This window comes from Stegastes partitus, unplaced genomic scaffold, assembly GCF_000690725.1.
Source record: "Stegastes partitus isolate 25-593 unplaced genomic scaffold, Stegastes_partitus-1.0.2 Scaffold1483, whole genome shotgun sequence".
Taxonomy (NCBI): domain Eukaryota; kingdom Metazoa; phylum Chordata; class Actinopteri; family Pomacentridae; genus Stegastes; species Stegastes partitus.
The window spans coordinates 103,150-118,966 of NW_007579214.1; the positions used below are offsets into that span (position 1 = coordinate 103,150).

The following is a 15,817-nucleotide window of genomic DNA, read 5'->3' on the forward strand; positions in this document are numbered from 1 at the left end:
TTCTTCGCGTCGTTCGGACGATTAAATCATAGATTTGTGCCAAACTTCGAAAAACCTCCTCAAACTAGACGTATAATATGATATTCTCTCTACAGTTAATATACATACCTTTAGGTAACACTGGTCTGACAATGCCACGCCCGACATTTGACGACTTACAGCTATAAAGTGATGCAAATTTTTAAATCGCTCATCTTTGTTTAAATCGAGCTTCGTTACACGTTCAGTAATTACAGTGAGGGATACTTAGTGTAAACTTAAAATATCTCTACCTCATAATCTTATTTGATGTGAATATTATTAACACTGCACACTTTATTTAGTCGTCCTTTACTTTTATTTGATTAAAACAAAAACAAAACACTGGACTCATAAATGTACATATGCTACTATCAGCAATGACTGCACTGATTTATTACTTTGAGAAATTACAATACAAGATTCTGAGTGAGTAAATGATTAATTGATTTCAAATTGAAATCGTGATATACATCAAGCAGTGCATACGATCCACAGTCTTGTCAAGGATTTAACAGATTCTTGCCATCTTCCTTGTGTGACAGACATAATTTTTACAACTGGTAATTCTCCTTCATGTTTTAAATCTATTACACAGACCTTATGCAATTATATTGCAAATCAAATCTTAATATCTGTCAAAAAAAAAAGAAATTCCCCAAATCGTTTAGCACTACTAACATTATATGTATAGAATTAGTAGCTCATAGTTCATAAACATATAGACCTATCTAAACTTTTATATACTCAATAGTAAATAAAAATATTTGGTTTCCACTGTTTATAAATCCATCTGTATACAACCCATGATAACAGGTGAGACATATTTTACAGCAATACTGCATGAAGAAACAAATACTATGACAGTAGCAAAGAAAATCTGAAGCATCCATATAAAAATTTAGCAAAGGCATGATTGGCCTATCGCAAATAAGTCCAGGCACTACGCCCAGGCACCTCTGAAACGATGGACTTGATGCAGTTTATTTTTTAGAAATATTGCAGAAATGTCCAATACTCCATGAAAATAAGACACACTGAACAGAGTTTAATCCAATAATCCAGTCCAAAGGTTGACTGAACTTTCAGCCAAAATCAGAATAGATGGCAGTTTTGATGATTTATGAACCTAACAGAACCTAAGGCACATTTCCCTCCCATAGAACAAGGTCAGTCCCTTCTGAATTCTGACGCTGAAGGTCAGAATAGAGCCTCGGTCTGGTTCTCCTAGCAGCTCCCCCGTTCAGCAGCAGCTTCTCTTCGTTTCTTTGGGTGCAGCCTCCTCTAGGTTGGCACAATCTGATTCTGATTTTAAAAAAAAAAAAAAAAGAAGAAGTTCACATAACTGTTCATGCTCTCAAGATTTCTTTTGTAATCATTATCCTTTACTCACTGAAACTGCCGATGCTAGCAGGGACCCCGCTCTCCATGTCCTTCAGTATGCAGTTCTCAAAGGCCAACGCTGCCACCCTGAAGAAAAATCCCTGCACGTTCTCCCCTGAAAACCACAAAATTAAGCAGCTGCTTGAGGTGTTTTTTTCTTGGATGCAATCTATTCATGTTGTCTTAATGTACTGTAAACCACTGAGAAGTCTGAGCTCCTGATTTTACCTGCTTTGGCAGAAACAGCCCAAAATTCTGCGTGCAGTTCTGTTGCAATCCTGATGGCGTCTTTTTCTGTCCTCTGTCTTTCTTCTGCGGGCTTAAGAACACAATAATTATAGAAGAAAAGCATGTACATAATATCTACAAAATAAAAAATGTGAAAGATCCTCACCAGCAGGTCAGTTTTCGTGCCAACCAAGAAGATGAAACAGGAGTCAGGCTCATTTTCTCTCATGGCCTCCTTCAACCACTGGCTATGAAAACAAAATAAATGTATATTACTAAATGTTAACTAATAGTTAATAACTGTCATCTAAAATAAGTTGCTGACTTTTCAGATGCCCTAATATTAATTTTTGTAGACTCAATTCAAAAATGTCTTTGAGAGCTACAGAGACCTTTCAGCTGGATTCCCTAATTATGTCTCTAACGTGTTAAGGGAAACCATTAAAAGACACTCAGAACTACTGCAGAGTGAAACAAAACAACTACTAAGAGATACAAAACATTAGCTAAGAGACAGTGCAACCACAGAGAGCAAAAGGGACCACAATGAGATGCATAAAGATGCCAAATTCAAGAAAAAGATGCAATGCAACTACAAAGTGACGTAAAATAACCACAAAAACACACAGAAACTCAACACACTGCTAAGGAAGTTGATTCCAGTTGGGTGTTTTCCGTCTATGTACTAGGGGTACTTTTGAAAAACCCTTAACATAAGTCCTTAAAGTAAATGTGATCGTTTTGATTTCATGGACAGTGAATGAGTGAAAATATGCCATTAAACACACCTATGACCAGGAGCTCACAATCTCAGTCCATGTAAATATCTAAAAAAAAATTTTAAAAAAGTACTTTTAGAAATCCTCACTGTATTTTTTTTGTTGCATTTTTACTATTTGTGGCTTCATTACTTAAGAACATAGGAGCTCATTTACGCTGCAGTAAAATGCAGCTGAAACCTCAGAAAAGCTACGTCTTGTTCCTTATACTTACTGTTATGTAACTCAGTCCTGGCCCTCTGGCTACAACACAATGGTTGTTCTATGCTGATTAAGATTGTTTTTCTTTTTCCTACCCATTGCATTCTCATCACACTGACACCACTAAACCTATTCATTCACCATACTGGGCTTTTCAGTTGCCTATTTTGTAAAATATGTAGCAAAAGTCTGATTCATTTGGTGATGGATAGCCAATATTCACTCTCCTATTAGTTGATTTAGTCTCCACCAACTCTTGGGGTAAATATGTTGCCATTTAGCTGCTGAAAGCTCCACTATGTTGGTCCTTAACTGTGTCTGTCTGCTGTTTTTTGGAGAGCAGGGAGTGGACAATGGCTTCATAGTGCTTTACTGCTCAAAAAAGCAGCTTGTTCTGGCTGACAAGAACAGCGAATGTTAATGTGAGTAAAGCTGTAGACCAGAAAAAAAGGCTGAATGCTGTCATGAAGCATAAACTGATCATAAACTGAAAACAGTGATGAAAATTATATTAAAGTTTGCAGTCTGCTCGAATGATTTCTTCCATTTTTAAACGTATTGCTTCCTGTGTTGCAGACTTCACACACCAGTAGAATAAACCCACCAATGATGAGACCTACCGTGTGTGATCTAGAGACTTAATATCGGCCATGTCAAACACAGTGACAATGACTGAAAAAGAAGAACAAGAAATCTCTGTATTATTAGTTTATACTAGCTAAAATGCAAAATGGTTCGATCAGACATACAACCATCTTTTTATAATTAAGTATCAGTGACAGCTTCTTACCCTGAGCGCCTCTGTAGTATGCAGAAGCAATACACTTGAATTTTTCCTGTCCAGCAGTATCCCAGCTAGAAGAGAAAGTCACTGCCGGTTAACATGGATGGACCAAAAAGAAGAAGAAAAAAAAACAAACAGTAGAATTACATCTTAAAAATCAAACTACTCACATCTGAAGAGAGAAAGGTACTCCAGATACCTCAAACCTCTCGATCTCAAAATCCACTCCTATGGTGGCTTTGTAGTCTCTTTCAAAAACATCTTTACAAAATCTGAAAACAGCAAAAATAAGCAAGATTGTTTGATTTGACTACATTTCTTGTGATGGTTCCGACCGGATTACACAAAGTACTTAAGAGATTTTGCTAAATTTGTACATTGTATACTTTTTCAATGCAGTTCTGTTGTGATTTTGAATGACGTTATAGCTGTTACAGCAGCAGTTTAATGTATCCAAAGGAATCACAAAAGACATCTGATTGTGAGCAGGAGAGGAAGGAAAAAACATTTTTGCAGCAAAAAAAATGGTCAGAATTACATATTTCTTACAAGAAATATGAAGCCTAAAGGAATCACACAACTAACAGCACAGTCATATTATATACTGATTGTTCTACATCTGTCATTTAACAACCGAGTCAGTGGTGGATACAAATGTAAAGCGAGGAAGAACTTTCACAAACCACAGGACCAGTAAAAAGTTTGACCGCAACAAAAAAAGCAATCACTCATAAACAGGTAGATTGATCCAGAACTGCCATAAAATCATCACAGATTATTGAGATGTACTAATCAGTCTTCTAAGACTGAGAAGTGGTTAATATATATTTTAAAAAATGGACTAGATAGAAGAGTCTGCTTAAAATGTAATTTGCCTCCCTTTTGCTGTATACTATGCAAATCATGATTAATATTACAGAAATGATGTATAGAAATGTGTGAGGTCCTGCTGTCTATAACCTATTATATTTAACACTTGTAATATCGTTGTTATGGATGTCAGGGTGCCTGGTAGTCATGTTACTGTTCTGTGAAAAGTTACTCACTTTGTTGTGCAACTATATACCAACTGTAAAAAAGATGGAATTTGATAATACCATCTCTGTCATTTTGTTTAACTCTTGTCTTCACTGGCTAATAATTAAAGTACCTATTAATGAGGCAGGTCTTCCCCACATTAAGGTCTCCAACAACCACCACTTTTGACATTTTCTGTCTGTCCCACCTTTAAAGAAAGACAACAGGTTTGCTGTTAATGAGATACACTGTGCATGCTTTTGTGTGACGTTCAAGCAAAGTTAAGAATCACAACTGAAGAGAGACTTACGGCTGATGCCTGGCGGCTCTGTCTTTACAGGCAGCTTTAACCTCAGTGTCCCAGTCTTTCTTCAGCTGCAGCGAGGCCTCAGGTGTGTAGCACTGACATCAACAGAACAAATACTATTGACATTTACTCTGCACATAGTGACCTGTTATAGCCTAAAAGTCCACAGTCGTGCCTTCAGATCTGTGAGGTGTACTTGCAGTACGCATGCCACTGAGTTTAGTTAAATCCTAACATACATGAAAGCACGCTCACAGTGACAGTATTAGCATGATAAGGAAGTATAATATCTACCGCGTTCACCCTCTTAGCTTAGTGGTTAGCATGCTAACATTTGCTGATTAACAATAAACACAAAGTACATGTCTTCTGGAACGAATGAATGTTTGTACAAACTTTTGTACCATCAGCTGATGAGATATTAAGTAAAAGCTTAGGTTTAATGATGCTCCTGGATGAAAAGTCAGGGGATTTATTTGCTGGGTATCATTAATATCTGTACTAGTTTTTATGGCAATCAGTGCAATAGCTGACATTTCTTTCAAGGTCAAAAACATCACTGTGGCATTACACAAAAAACTGAGTCATCAACAAAGTCAGCAGAATTGACTGTTTCAACTGGCAACACAACGTATGATGAGATTTAAATTTCAGTCTGAACCACACAGACAGACAGACATTGAGACACTTCCAGCTATGTCGTTATCATGATACATGTAATTTAAAATATATCAAGTTCAGCATTTACTTTATCGTATAAAGCATACACCAATCAGTTACAGCATGCAGCTTATTCTGACGTATTCTATGAATGCTTGGTCAGATTGGGATCTGGGAAGTTTGGAGGTCGGTTCAACACCTTGGACTCTTTGTTCCTCATTCTGTTCCTTTCCTGAGCAGTTTCTGCAGTGTGATGCGGCACATTGTCCTGCTGCTCATGTTGGGAAGTACCGTTGCCATGGGAGGGTGTGTTCGGTCTACAACAATGTCTAGGTCGGTGGTATGTGTCAAAACAACATTCACATAAATACCAGGAACCAAGACTTCCCTGCAGAACATTGCACTGTAAAGGGATGACCAATGTGATTCACATCACCTGCCTGTATTTTTAATGTGGGTGATTACTGTATAATACTGCACTGGTAGTCAACGAACCCCTAGCTGGGAAACATACGTGTGCTGCGATGCAAAGAAAATTCCTTCCTGATATAGTTACTTGTGCAGTTTGTTTTTAGTTCTATTTGTGCAAACACACACTGTAACTAGGTTAGAATAAACTTGGTTAAATCCCACCCTGATACATATTAACCTGCTGAAGATGTCAGCAATACTGAGCTGTTAAACATCAACATCTGACTTACATTTGCATTCTTTTTGGTTCTCAAAACCAGATTTACAGTATAAAGCATTTTGATGCCAAGAGTTGATGCAAGTATAACTTTGACCATCTAGAAGCTTAAAGACTTATCAGACTGTATGTAGGACAGTTAATTACATGTTCAACTACATTTAGGAGCATTTAAAGGACTGAATCTTAGTCACATGACTTAATATATTTTTGGAATACTAGTTTGTGTTCCACAGTAATGGGTTGGAATACCAAGGGTGGGAAACACGGGAAAACCTGTAAACTGACCCCATTAGAAACCAAAGTAAGTAAATACAGATTCATATCCAAATTATAAGAGCTAAAATGCATTATCTGGAGACGACTCAGAAGTCAAGATATATGTTGACTGAGGCTCCCCATAATTACCCTGAGCACTGTGATCTGACACGGATTTAACCATCTAAGAAAGTTAGGTGGGAGTCACATGTTTCCTATGAATGTAACCTCCTCTTGTCCGGCACGCCTACCATTTTAACAACAGTAAGGATTCTGGACCTGGATCAAATTGGAGCAGATTACATATTGCCACTAGGTTATATTTGCAAACAAAGCGGTATTTTACCTTGGGGAATTCCCAGATAATCCTGTCTTTGCTGATCGGTGGAGGGAATGCCATCATCCCGTTCCTGTTATCCTGCATGATGACCTGTGGGGGAATGTGTAGCAGCAGTCAGTTTTATCCAATAACAAGCACCATTTAAATGAGTATGTGCTGTCACAGAGGCCTCTACTTATTTTTATCAAAACTAGCAATTATATTACAGTGTAAGCTCCTCAAATTCTGTTGCATCAAAGTATTTAGCTTCAGTAGATCTATATTGTGGTATAGTATGTATAATATTAGTCTTGGTAGATGCTAGTGCTGCTGCAGCATTGTGAAGTTACCAATTTTACACCGGAAATACGATTAACCTGTCTGTAAAATAAAAGCAAACTGTCAAAAGTCGAATCCAAATCATAAAACTACATTCTCATTGTTTAAGTATATTCATTATTACCGCTTACCATATGTTTTTTTTCCCTTTATCCACCCTCTCTTAACACAAAGCTGCATTAGTTTACAGTCTAAGCTAAATTAACGGTTTAATTTTGACAGACTTTAGCGGACGTTTAGTCACACTCAGTGTGTGGTAGCACCAGGCAGATAACAGGACCTGCTCCACTGCTCCTTATTACACACGTGTCTGTTATTTTCAGTTAAAATGGCAGCCGGTAACGCCGTGCTTCTTAACGTTAACACGGTAGAGGACTTGTACTCACCACAGGTCAAATACCGTCGAATAATCTCCCCTTTTCCTTCCGGTGTTGGTCGCTCGCTGCAGTTGGGAGCCCTCGCGCTGTTTGATGAAGAGCTCGTTTCCATGGCAACCACACTGTAGCGGAGTGGTCACGTGATGATTGGGCTTCTTTATTGCACGCGGTTAAAAACAGGTTCCCCTAAAACCCCTGTTTATTTACACGGTACCACGACAAATGTGTTAATAAACAAAACTGAATCTTTACTATTTACCAATATGCACTAATTTAACAACATAATGATGTACAGACATGATTGAGCAGTAGTGACAGCATTATTATAGAGCTGGCAAAACAAACAGATTAGGAAAAAGTAAAAGCTCATCCCTCAATTCTCCTTCTAGTGCTGCTGCAAGGAAGGTGTAACACTCAGGAATTTAAGATGGATTTTGTGTGTTGCTTGTTTTATTTCATGATATACCTCCACAGTGGAGGAGACTTGTTGGTTTCTTTACTTAAGTCAAACAACAGAAACAGAACAAATAACTTCAAATTTCATGGATGCTTTACTGATCTTTTCCAGATTTAATCACCACAAGATGGCGCAATTCATCCACCTTTATTTTCAAACTTGACTAAAATATTGTAACTGATAACTCCAACTGTACAAGACATGTTTGTTAATTAACACACGGGTAAGTGAATTTCTACTTTATATTCTAATTTATATTTTTACTTACGTTAAAGCACAGTAATGATATAGATACGATGCATTTAAAGTATCAAAAGCACTCACTGTGCATTACACGCACAGTGAATAACTGTATTAATTAATAAACATGTCATGTCACAGTTAAACGAATCAGTACAACATCCTTCATGAAATTCTAGAATTATAGAACCTATTATCACTTCCATGATCCAGTTATTTTTGCTTTATTAGCTTCAAATATTCTGCAAGCATCCTAAACTGATCACGGCATAATCTTTATTCCGTTTTTATTATATGTTAACATTTTTTAATCTGTCTATGAGTGAGATGTCAGCTATCTTTCAAGATTTTACACTGGTAGAACTGCTTATTCTGAAAAACTGAGGAATAAAAACGACATAATTTAAGTTTAATAGTTATTGGTAATTAATTTTTTTTCAGACCTCATCTGAATCATATGTACTTGCTTGTGAAAGGTAATATAGTAAATTCAGTAATTATGTAAAATATACAATGGATACATTCAATTAAGGACAAAGTAGATGGTGAAAAAATAACAGAGGACAAATTATTTTTCACCTGACGCTAAGTTTAATTAACAAAACGAAAAACGCAATTCAATTTATACCTGATTATAATGACTGTCATTTAACACCGGCGACACCTGAACGCAACTGTGGTCACGTGTGCGGAGGGTGATTGTGGGAGCGGGCGAAGTGCGCAATGACGAAGCAAGTGCGTTTCGACAAGGTCATCCGTGAAAGAAGAGAAAAAAGTTTGTCTAAACTGATTTAGACGGCACCGTTCAGTGTTAATTTAAAGAAAAACGTGTTGGGAATTGTTTTTCGCCAGTTGGGACATCTGCCGAATATGAAACTGAGAACGCAGGTAAATGTTACCACTTTTCGACGCTAGCTCGCTACTTAGCATACCGCATAGCCTAGCAAACCTCGGCTAACGTTAATGCACAATGCTAGCTTATGACGACGTGTTCTAAATTCGTTGCCGTAACAATAAAACATTCTGTCTAAGTATCCAATTTAGTAAATGTATCACTTTTACCAAACTCCTCGAAAGTAAATTATTTTCTTGAGATGAATTCTTGTAAATTACAGTTTGTGTATTTTTTCCTTACGCGTTTTGCTGCGACCTTGACGAGGTAAAGTCACGTTAGCTTAGGGCTCACTTACAGATCAAGCTAACTTGTTAGATTTCTCCGTGTGGTTTGTTTTGTGGGGTTTCACACAATGTAGAATTGCGGAGGCAGGACAAAAACTACGAAATTTACACTCAGTTATAATAAGCTTAACTAAAATTTTCTGATTTATTAAAAATTGATTACCATGTATGCTGCTTGTAAAAAGTGAATCCTTCATTTTTAATACATGTGCAGCTGCGTTTACGTGGCTCAAATAATAATTTGGGAGTCTTCCCGTTTGGAACTGTCCTCATGTCTATGCATTGTTTATCATGCATCGTATCCTAGTGTATAATCTATCCAGTTGTCTTTACCAGTCGAAACAGTTTTGAGAGACTAATTCATCTCACAGAATGCAGCTTTCCATCTACCAGAAAGTGATTACAGTCCCTACATGTTAACTGATACGTTATTAAGGCTTGGAAATTACATTTCTGTTTTACTGGTTATACTTTAAAAAGGAAAATTGAAGAAGATATACTTATGAATAAAAATTACGTTATAAAATATGAGAATTAGGTATGCATGGTGAGTTTGTGTTATATTCGTGTTTTTTGCACAAAAATAGCATTGTAAGTCCATTGGAAATCAGGTAAATGGTAAACCTTAATATTTTATACTTGCATTCATACACGGGGGCATTGTTCAGTTATGGGAATTAGCAATATGAAAGAAGAATCTCAGGCTATTTGTAATTGCCCCAAATGTTAGGTAATAATGTTTGAAATGGGACACTAACATGAATGTATTGTCTTCATTATAGCTTTTTTTTTGCCTGGAAGTTGCAAAGTAATTCTTCCAGGAGCAAGTGATCATCGAAAGAGTGAGTAACCCCTCTGAGGTTAATTTCTAAGTTAATTCTGCTGACATGGTAATATTGTGTTGTCATTGTTGTCTCCAAGGCTTTGCTTTCCTGTTGCACTGGTGCTAGAATTGTGTCATAAAGTGTTTGATGTTGCATTAGTTCAGAGCAGTCTGTTTGGTCCTTGGCTCCTTGCACCAGAAATTGGTTCTTCAATAGCAAAAGCTTATCCATGGCGCTGATTGAATGTAATCGTTGTATTACCCTGTTACATTTAGGCTTAAATGTAATTATCAATGTGTTAGTGTTGTAGAATGGTAGCTAGTGTTTTCATGTCTGTTTGTTTCTGGGAGAGGACCACCAACAAGAGCTCCTAGTGCTCAGGTGCATTTTACACATAAATTAGAGAAATTATCACTGCTGCTTGTACTACTACTGTTGTCACTACTGCTTTTACTTTAATGGCTGGTGATTCAATTATTGCTTCTACTATTACCTACTTATATGGTAATCACTAAGGAATGCATTCATTGTTGCTGCTGTTAGTGTATTGTATGTTGCTGCAATTGTTCCTGGAGTACTGCAGTGAGACGGCACAAATGACAACAAAACAGGAAGTAATTCTGTCCTATTCATGAATAAAGCAACTAAAAGTACAAAATGTGATGCGTTGGCCGGGAATCGAACCCGGGTCAACTGCTTGGAAGGCAGCTATGCTAACCACTATACCACCAACGCTTATCTCAAATAGATTGCATAACATGTTAAATCCAGCAGCAGGGTCCAGGTTTTGGAGCGTCTGATAGTTTCGTAAATCCTAAATGAGCAGTATTTCAAATTAGCAATTGTGCCAGATGATGTGCATGCTTATTCACTATGATGACAATGTTGTGTTGCAGTGAGAGTCCTTTTTATGGTTGTGGTCTCCTGACAGTGGTTACTATGTCTAGCTCCCTGTGGAGGGCACTGTCGTCTGAGTTTCCGTAGTGTAGTGGTTATCACGTTCGCCTAACACGCGAAAGGTCCCCGGTTCGAAACCGGGCGGAAACATGCTTTTGTTTTTTATTCTCTCTCCTTTTTATTTTAGTTTTTATTGATTTTTTTCCATTTAAGAAAATGTTTGTGCCACAGACACTCATGTTGTAAGCATTTGAATAAGGGTCCATTAAACCTGTTACCTGACTTAGAGTACCTTAGCATTTTGTGAGAAAGCAACAGAAAATTCAGGTGAGTATTCCTCTTCCTACATTAAAGAATTTGTCTTGTTTGTAAGTTCACACAACAGCAATAATCAAAAATCTGACGCCCAACGTGGGGCTCGAACCCACGACCCTGAGATTAAGAGTCTCATGCTCTACCGACTGAGCTAGCCGGGCTGTGTCTGCAAGGAACCATATGCCATTTTTTGTTATTGCTTTAACAGTATCACAATCGTTACATTATCATTTTATGGGCGTTGGCTGACGTTGCAAATGCAACACAAGAGATATGAATGCATACATTTGCTTAGTTTTGGACATTGACTGCTTGTATTCACTATGTGTGAACCGTTTGAAAAAAAGCATTGCAGTCCAATACAAGGACATCGTCTCTGTGGCGCAATCGGTTAGCGCGTTCGGCTGTTAACCGAAAGGTTGGTGGTTCGAGCCCACCCAGGGACGAGCATTGTTTTTCAAACTTGTTCTTGAGGGATCTCGATGCATTATGTTTTGGGGGTCCGTAGATGGTTGAAAATGTAGTTTGATGGGAAGATTTTGAACTGAAATGTAACACATTCAAAGGAGGCAAACTTTCTATAAGATATCTTCTTGTATCGGAGGCTGTCATTAAGCAAAATCGTGACTCAATAATAACTACTGCACTGTTTTTCCTGTCCTAAGTTTCCCTTAGAAACATAAAATCAAGTCTGTGCTTTTCAATCAAATCATTGATTAGGAACGATTTGCCTGCCAAAGACCTGATATTTAAAAGAGCTAAATTTAATTTGTCACTGGAGACAGAGATCTGATTTACCACTTGGGTTCTAGCAGAGGGGGAGTGTGATGCAGCCAGTCAGTCATGTGGAGCAGACCGTAAAACGTGCTGGAGGTTACATGCTAGTGCTGAGCTGCCCAAACTGTTATGGTGAGCTCATTCAGCCGTGTAAAAAGAAGGGCGGTTCCGAAACAGATTGAAATTGTCCAAAAAAAAAACAAAGTTGTGACTGCAGCAGGTTGACTAGAGCCAAATGTTAAGGCTGAGTCTATTAATGTGTTGTCGACACAGGACAGCGTTGGAAGGGGACCACCAAGAAAAACAGACTTTCCACAGCATTTTAAAAGACTTAAAAGGCCAGTAAAGTCCTTTTTTGTCAGCTCAGACTGCTGACGAGCCTTGTCATTACAACCCACATGGACTAACACCGGGTTTATGGAGGATGGAACAGATTGCAAAAACTGGGTAGTTTGTCCATGTTATCCGAGGCTGTGGCCCCAAGAATGCAGCATGTGATGGCATTAAAAAAGCAAATATTCCTGGTAATGCTGTCACCCAGTATCAAAGTGGTGGGGGCGAAGAGGGGATCAGGAGAAGGAAGATGAAGGGACTCACCGCGAGAAGGTGCAGAGTCTACACTATGCGACCTGCCAGTTGAAGGCAGTGTGCCCTGGAGTTGGATCTGATGGCCGGGAAGGCTGCCAGACAGACCTGGTAAACCCAAACGCGTTGTGCGGGTGAACTGGGAACGTCTGGCGGAGGCCCCTGTCCGTGAGGTTTTCAAGTCCTACCTCCGGGAGAGTTTCTCCTACATCCCGGGGGAGGTTGGGGACATGGAGTCAAAGTGGCCCATGTTCAAAGCCTCCATCGCAGAAGTGGCCGTTAGGAGCTGTGGCCAGAAGGTCACTGGTGCTTGTCGTGGCGGAAACCCCAAAACCCGCTGGTGGACACCGGCGGTGAGGGGAGCTGTCAGGCTTAAGAAGGAGACCTTCTGGGCCTGGCTGGCTCGGGGGTCTCCTGAAGCAGCAGGCAGGTACCGGCTGGCCAAAAGGGCTGCAGATGCGGTGGTTGTGGAAGCTAAAACTCGGTTGTGGGAGGAGTTCGGGGAGGCCATGGAGAAGGACTTTTGGTCGGCCTTGAAGAAGTTCTGGCAAACCGTCCGACGCCTCAGAAAGGGGAGGCAGGGATTCGCCCAGGCTGTGCACAGTCGGGGAGGAGAACTGCTGACCCAGACTGGCGAGCTCGTCGAGCGGTGGAAGGAGCACTTTGAGGAACTCCTGAACCCAGTAAACACGTCCTCTGTTGATGAGGCAGAGCCTGAACACTTGGGGGTTTCTGCGTCCCTAGAGGTCGCTGAGGCAGTTAAGAAGCTCCTCGGTGGCAAAGCGCCAGGTGTGGACGAGATTCGCCCCAAGAGACTGAAGACTCTAGACATTGTCGGACTGTCATGGCTGACACGTCTCTTCAATGTTGCGTGGGCATCGGGTACGGTGCCTGTGGAGTGGCAGATCGGGGTGGTGGTTCCCATTTTCAAAAAGGGGGACCGGAGAGTGTGCTCCAACTATCGGGGTATCACACTTCTCAGCCTCCCCGGGAAAGTTTACTCTAGGGTGCTGGAAAGGAGGCTCTGACCAGTTGTCAAACTTCAGTTGCTTCCTCAAGCGGGGGAGTTTAAGTATCTTGGGATCTTGGTCATGAGTGATGGGAAAATGGAGCGCAAGGTAGACAGGCGGCTCGATGCGGTGTCAGCAGTAATGCAGGCGCTGTCCTGGACCGTCGTGGTGAAGAGATTTACCAATTTACCAGTCTATCTACGCCCCAACCCTTACCTATGGTCATGGGCTTTGGGTTGTGACCGAAACAGCGAGATTGCGGATACAAGCGGCCGAAATGAGCTTCCTCTGCAGGGTGGCTGGGCTCAGCCTTAGAGTGCTTACTGTTGTATAACTGTCTTTCCAAGCAGTGCTTTATCTCTGTGTTAGTCACAATAGCTTTTCAACATCTATTGTTTCATTCAACAACAGCCCGACAGGAATGCAAAATGTCCATACTGGTGGCCAATGTATTGCAAATTAGGTCATTCAATCAGAAAAGCTGTTCACACCCGAGGCAAGGTTACACACATCTTCTTCTTGTGGGGACAGCTGGGCATCTGTCTCTGTGGCGCAATCGGTTAGCGCGTTCGGCTGTTAACCGAAAGGTTGGTGGTTCGAGCCCACCCAGGGACGGTGAGTCCTTTTGATTCATGTTCTGTTTTAAAGGACTGTTGTAAACACTAATTTCATGTTTCAGTTTGTCATATTGTAGTGCTACATGTCAAACTATACAATAACTTAACGGTCCAAACTTGTAACATTGAGTCTTTTGCGGCTGTTGTGAACACATTGTTCCCAGTGACGAGTGGGGGAGGGCTGAAAGGGGCTGATCCAACGAGTGCTTGTCTTGGCATTTGACCCCTTGCTAAAACCTCTTCAGCTTCACTGACAGACTGCTTGCTATCAACCTGTAGAAACCAGTTTGGGGGGAAAAAAGCAAGCTAGTATGTATAGCCTGAAAAAAAGTTTTCATTTTATGTGCATTTAAGTGCACGTATGTGGCAAATTTCTGTGTTAGACTAAACTTGTAAAAGCATTGTTAAGCCATGAAGTAGTTATTATGCGCCATTTTTAATTTGATTTAAATTTTAAGTTAGATTTCATTGAATCATGTTATAACAGTACGAAGCATCCACATTAGTCCCAAGCTAGAAATAAGTTAAATAAGTGAACTCCAGTATCTAAAATATATGTACATGGTTTATCTTGATTTTATTTCCCATTGCCAGAATTACTGCATCTTGGTGTGCCTCTCCACATTCATTAGAGATAAATTAAATAATACACCAGTGTTTTAATGTCACCATTCCTGCTTCTCTGATCATTGGCTTTTTATTTCCTCTGGCATGTAGTTGGTCTCTGCACCAGACAATCTGTTATGACAGTATGACAGTTCGATCAGCTTGCTGTTAGATAAATTCTGTTTTTTGTTTAGTACTCTATTATTTTATATTGTTCAAGCTTTCGTGAATGACGTTTGTGTAGATTCTCAATCATTTAGGTCACTGATTGATGGGGAGCTTCAGATGTTTATTGTAACTCCAGCTCACACAGCTAATGACCCAATAACAACCCATGACTCAAGTGCCTCTAGGTGTGAATGTTTGTGAAACTAGGTGGTTTCACAACAACAATGGTTATAATGGTGTTGGAGCTGTCAGTTCACACAACAAAGGCTATGAATCTGCCACCAATCAATCATTTAGATTTCAAATATAGCACTTTTCATGCGAATAAAATGCAACACAAAGTACTGTACAGATAAAACTAAAAATGTGATAGAACAGAGAAAAAAAAAAGGACTTTTAACTTGATTGCATGGTTTTAATGCGTAAGCATGAGTTGTCTCTTCTGAGCTTCAGTTTCAATGACCAGTACCAGTTTTGTCCTGGTAGAGCTGTAAGAGTTGGAAATGTGGCCTATGGTTTGCATAGGCTGACTTACATGTTGATTCAAATTCATATGCTTAAAAAAATTATAACCTTTCAAAGCAAGAGAGTCTGACTGATTATCAATATGTAGATTCAAATCACCTGAAATAGTGATTTGATTGTAGTTTTGTTTTGTGGCTTGCACTCTATTTTTAGTCTCTAGTGCCTGAATGTTCTCTATGTAAGCATTGGTGGTTCAGTGGTAGAATTCTCGCCTGCCACGCGGGAGGCCCGGGTTCGATTCCCGGCCAATGCAAGCATA

The 15,817-nt window shown here is 39.6% G+C and overlaps 1 protein-coding gene and 6 non-coding genes across 7 annotated transcripts; 4 read left to right on the plus strand and 3 right to left on the minus strand.

The window, feature by feature from the left end:
• Nucleotides 1–325: 325 nt before the first annotated feature.
• On the minus strand, nt 326–6,736 carry rab36 (RAB36, member RAS oncogene family). The gene is made up of 10 exons (XM_008299961.1): nt 6,670–6,736; nt 4,721–4,812; nt 4,544–4,618; nt 3,564–3,665; nt 3,400–3,464; nt 3,230–3,281; nt 1,796–1,877; nt 1,630–1,720; nt 1,412–1,516; nt 326–1,323 (listed from the first exon to the last, which is right to left on the minus strand). Exons 1-10 carry the CDS (start codon nt 6,724–6,726, stop codon nt 1,262–1,264), a joined length of 783 nt encoding a protein of 260 aa, XP_008298183.1. The 5' UTR covers nt 6,727–6,736; the 3' UTR covers nt 326–1,261.
• Nucleotides 6,737–10,721: 3,985 nt separating this feature from the next.
• Nucleotides 10,722–10,793, minus strand: trnag-ucc (transfer RNA glycine (anticodon UCC)). Its single transcript has one exon. It is a non-coding gene; the product is annotated as a tRNA-Gly (tRNA).
• A 239-nt stretch (nt 10,794–11,032) lies between these two features.
• Nucleotides 11,033–11,105, plus strand: trnav-aac (transfer RNA valine (anticodon AAC)). The gene has a single exon. It is a non-coding gene; the product is annotated as a tRNA-Val (tRNA).
• A 253-nt stretch (nt 11,106–11,358) lies between these two features.
• trnak-cuu (transfer RNA lysine (anticodon CUU)) lies at nt 11,359–11,431 on the minus strand. The gene has a single exon. It is a non-coding gene; the product is annotated as a tRNA-Lys (tRNA).
• A 211-nt stretch (nt 11,432–11,642) lies between these two features.
• trnan-guu (transfer RNA asparagine (anticodon GUU)) lies at nt 11,643–11,716 on the plus strand. Its single transcript has one exon. It is a non-coding gene; the product is annotated as a tRNA-Asn (tRNA).
• Nucleotides 11,717–14,183: 2,467 nt separating this feature from the next.
• On the plus strand, nt 14,184–14,257 carry trnan-guu (transfer RNA asparagine (anticodon GUU)). The gene has a single exon. It is a non-coding gene; the product is annotated as a tRNA-Asn (tRNA).
• A 1,483-nt stretch (nt 14,258–15,740) lies between these two features.
• Nucleotides 15,741–15,811, plus strand: trnag-gcc (transfer RNA glycine (anticodon GCC)). Its single transcript has one exon. It is a non-coding gene; the product is annotated as a tRNA-Gly (tRNA).
• Nucleotides 15,812–15,817: the final 6 nt, after the last annotated feature.

What these genes read in the sequence shown, in the direction of transcription:
- rab36 (XM_008299961.1), bottom strand. Translation starts at nt 6,726, where the DNA reads ATGATGGCATTCCCTCCACCGATCAGCAAAGACAGGATTATCTGGGAA. An exon ending in GGCTGTTTCTGCCAAAGCAG is followed by an intron (nt 1,517 to 1,629) that starts GTAAAATCAGGA and finishes TGTGGTTTTCAG; the next exon opens with GGGAGAACGTGCAGGGATTT. An exon ending in TGCTAGCATCGGCAGTTTCA is followed by an intron (nt 1,324 to 1,411) that starts GTGAGTAAAGGA and finishes TTTTAAAATCAG; the next exon opens with AATCAGATTGTGCCAACCTA.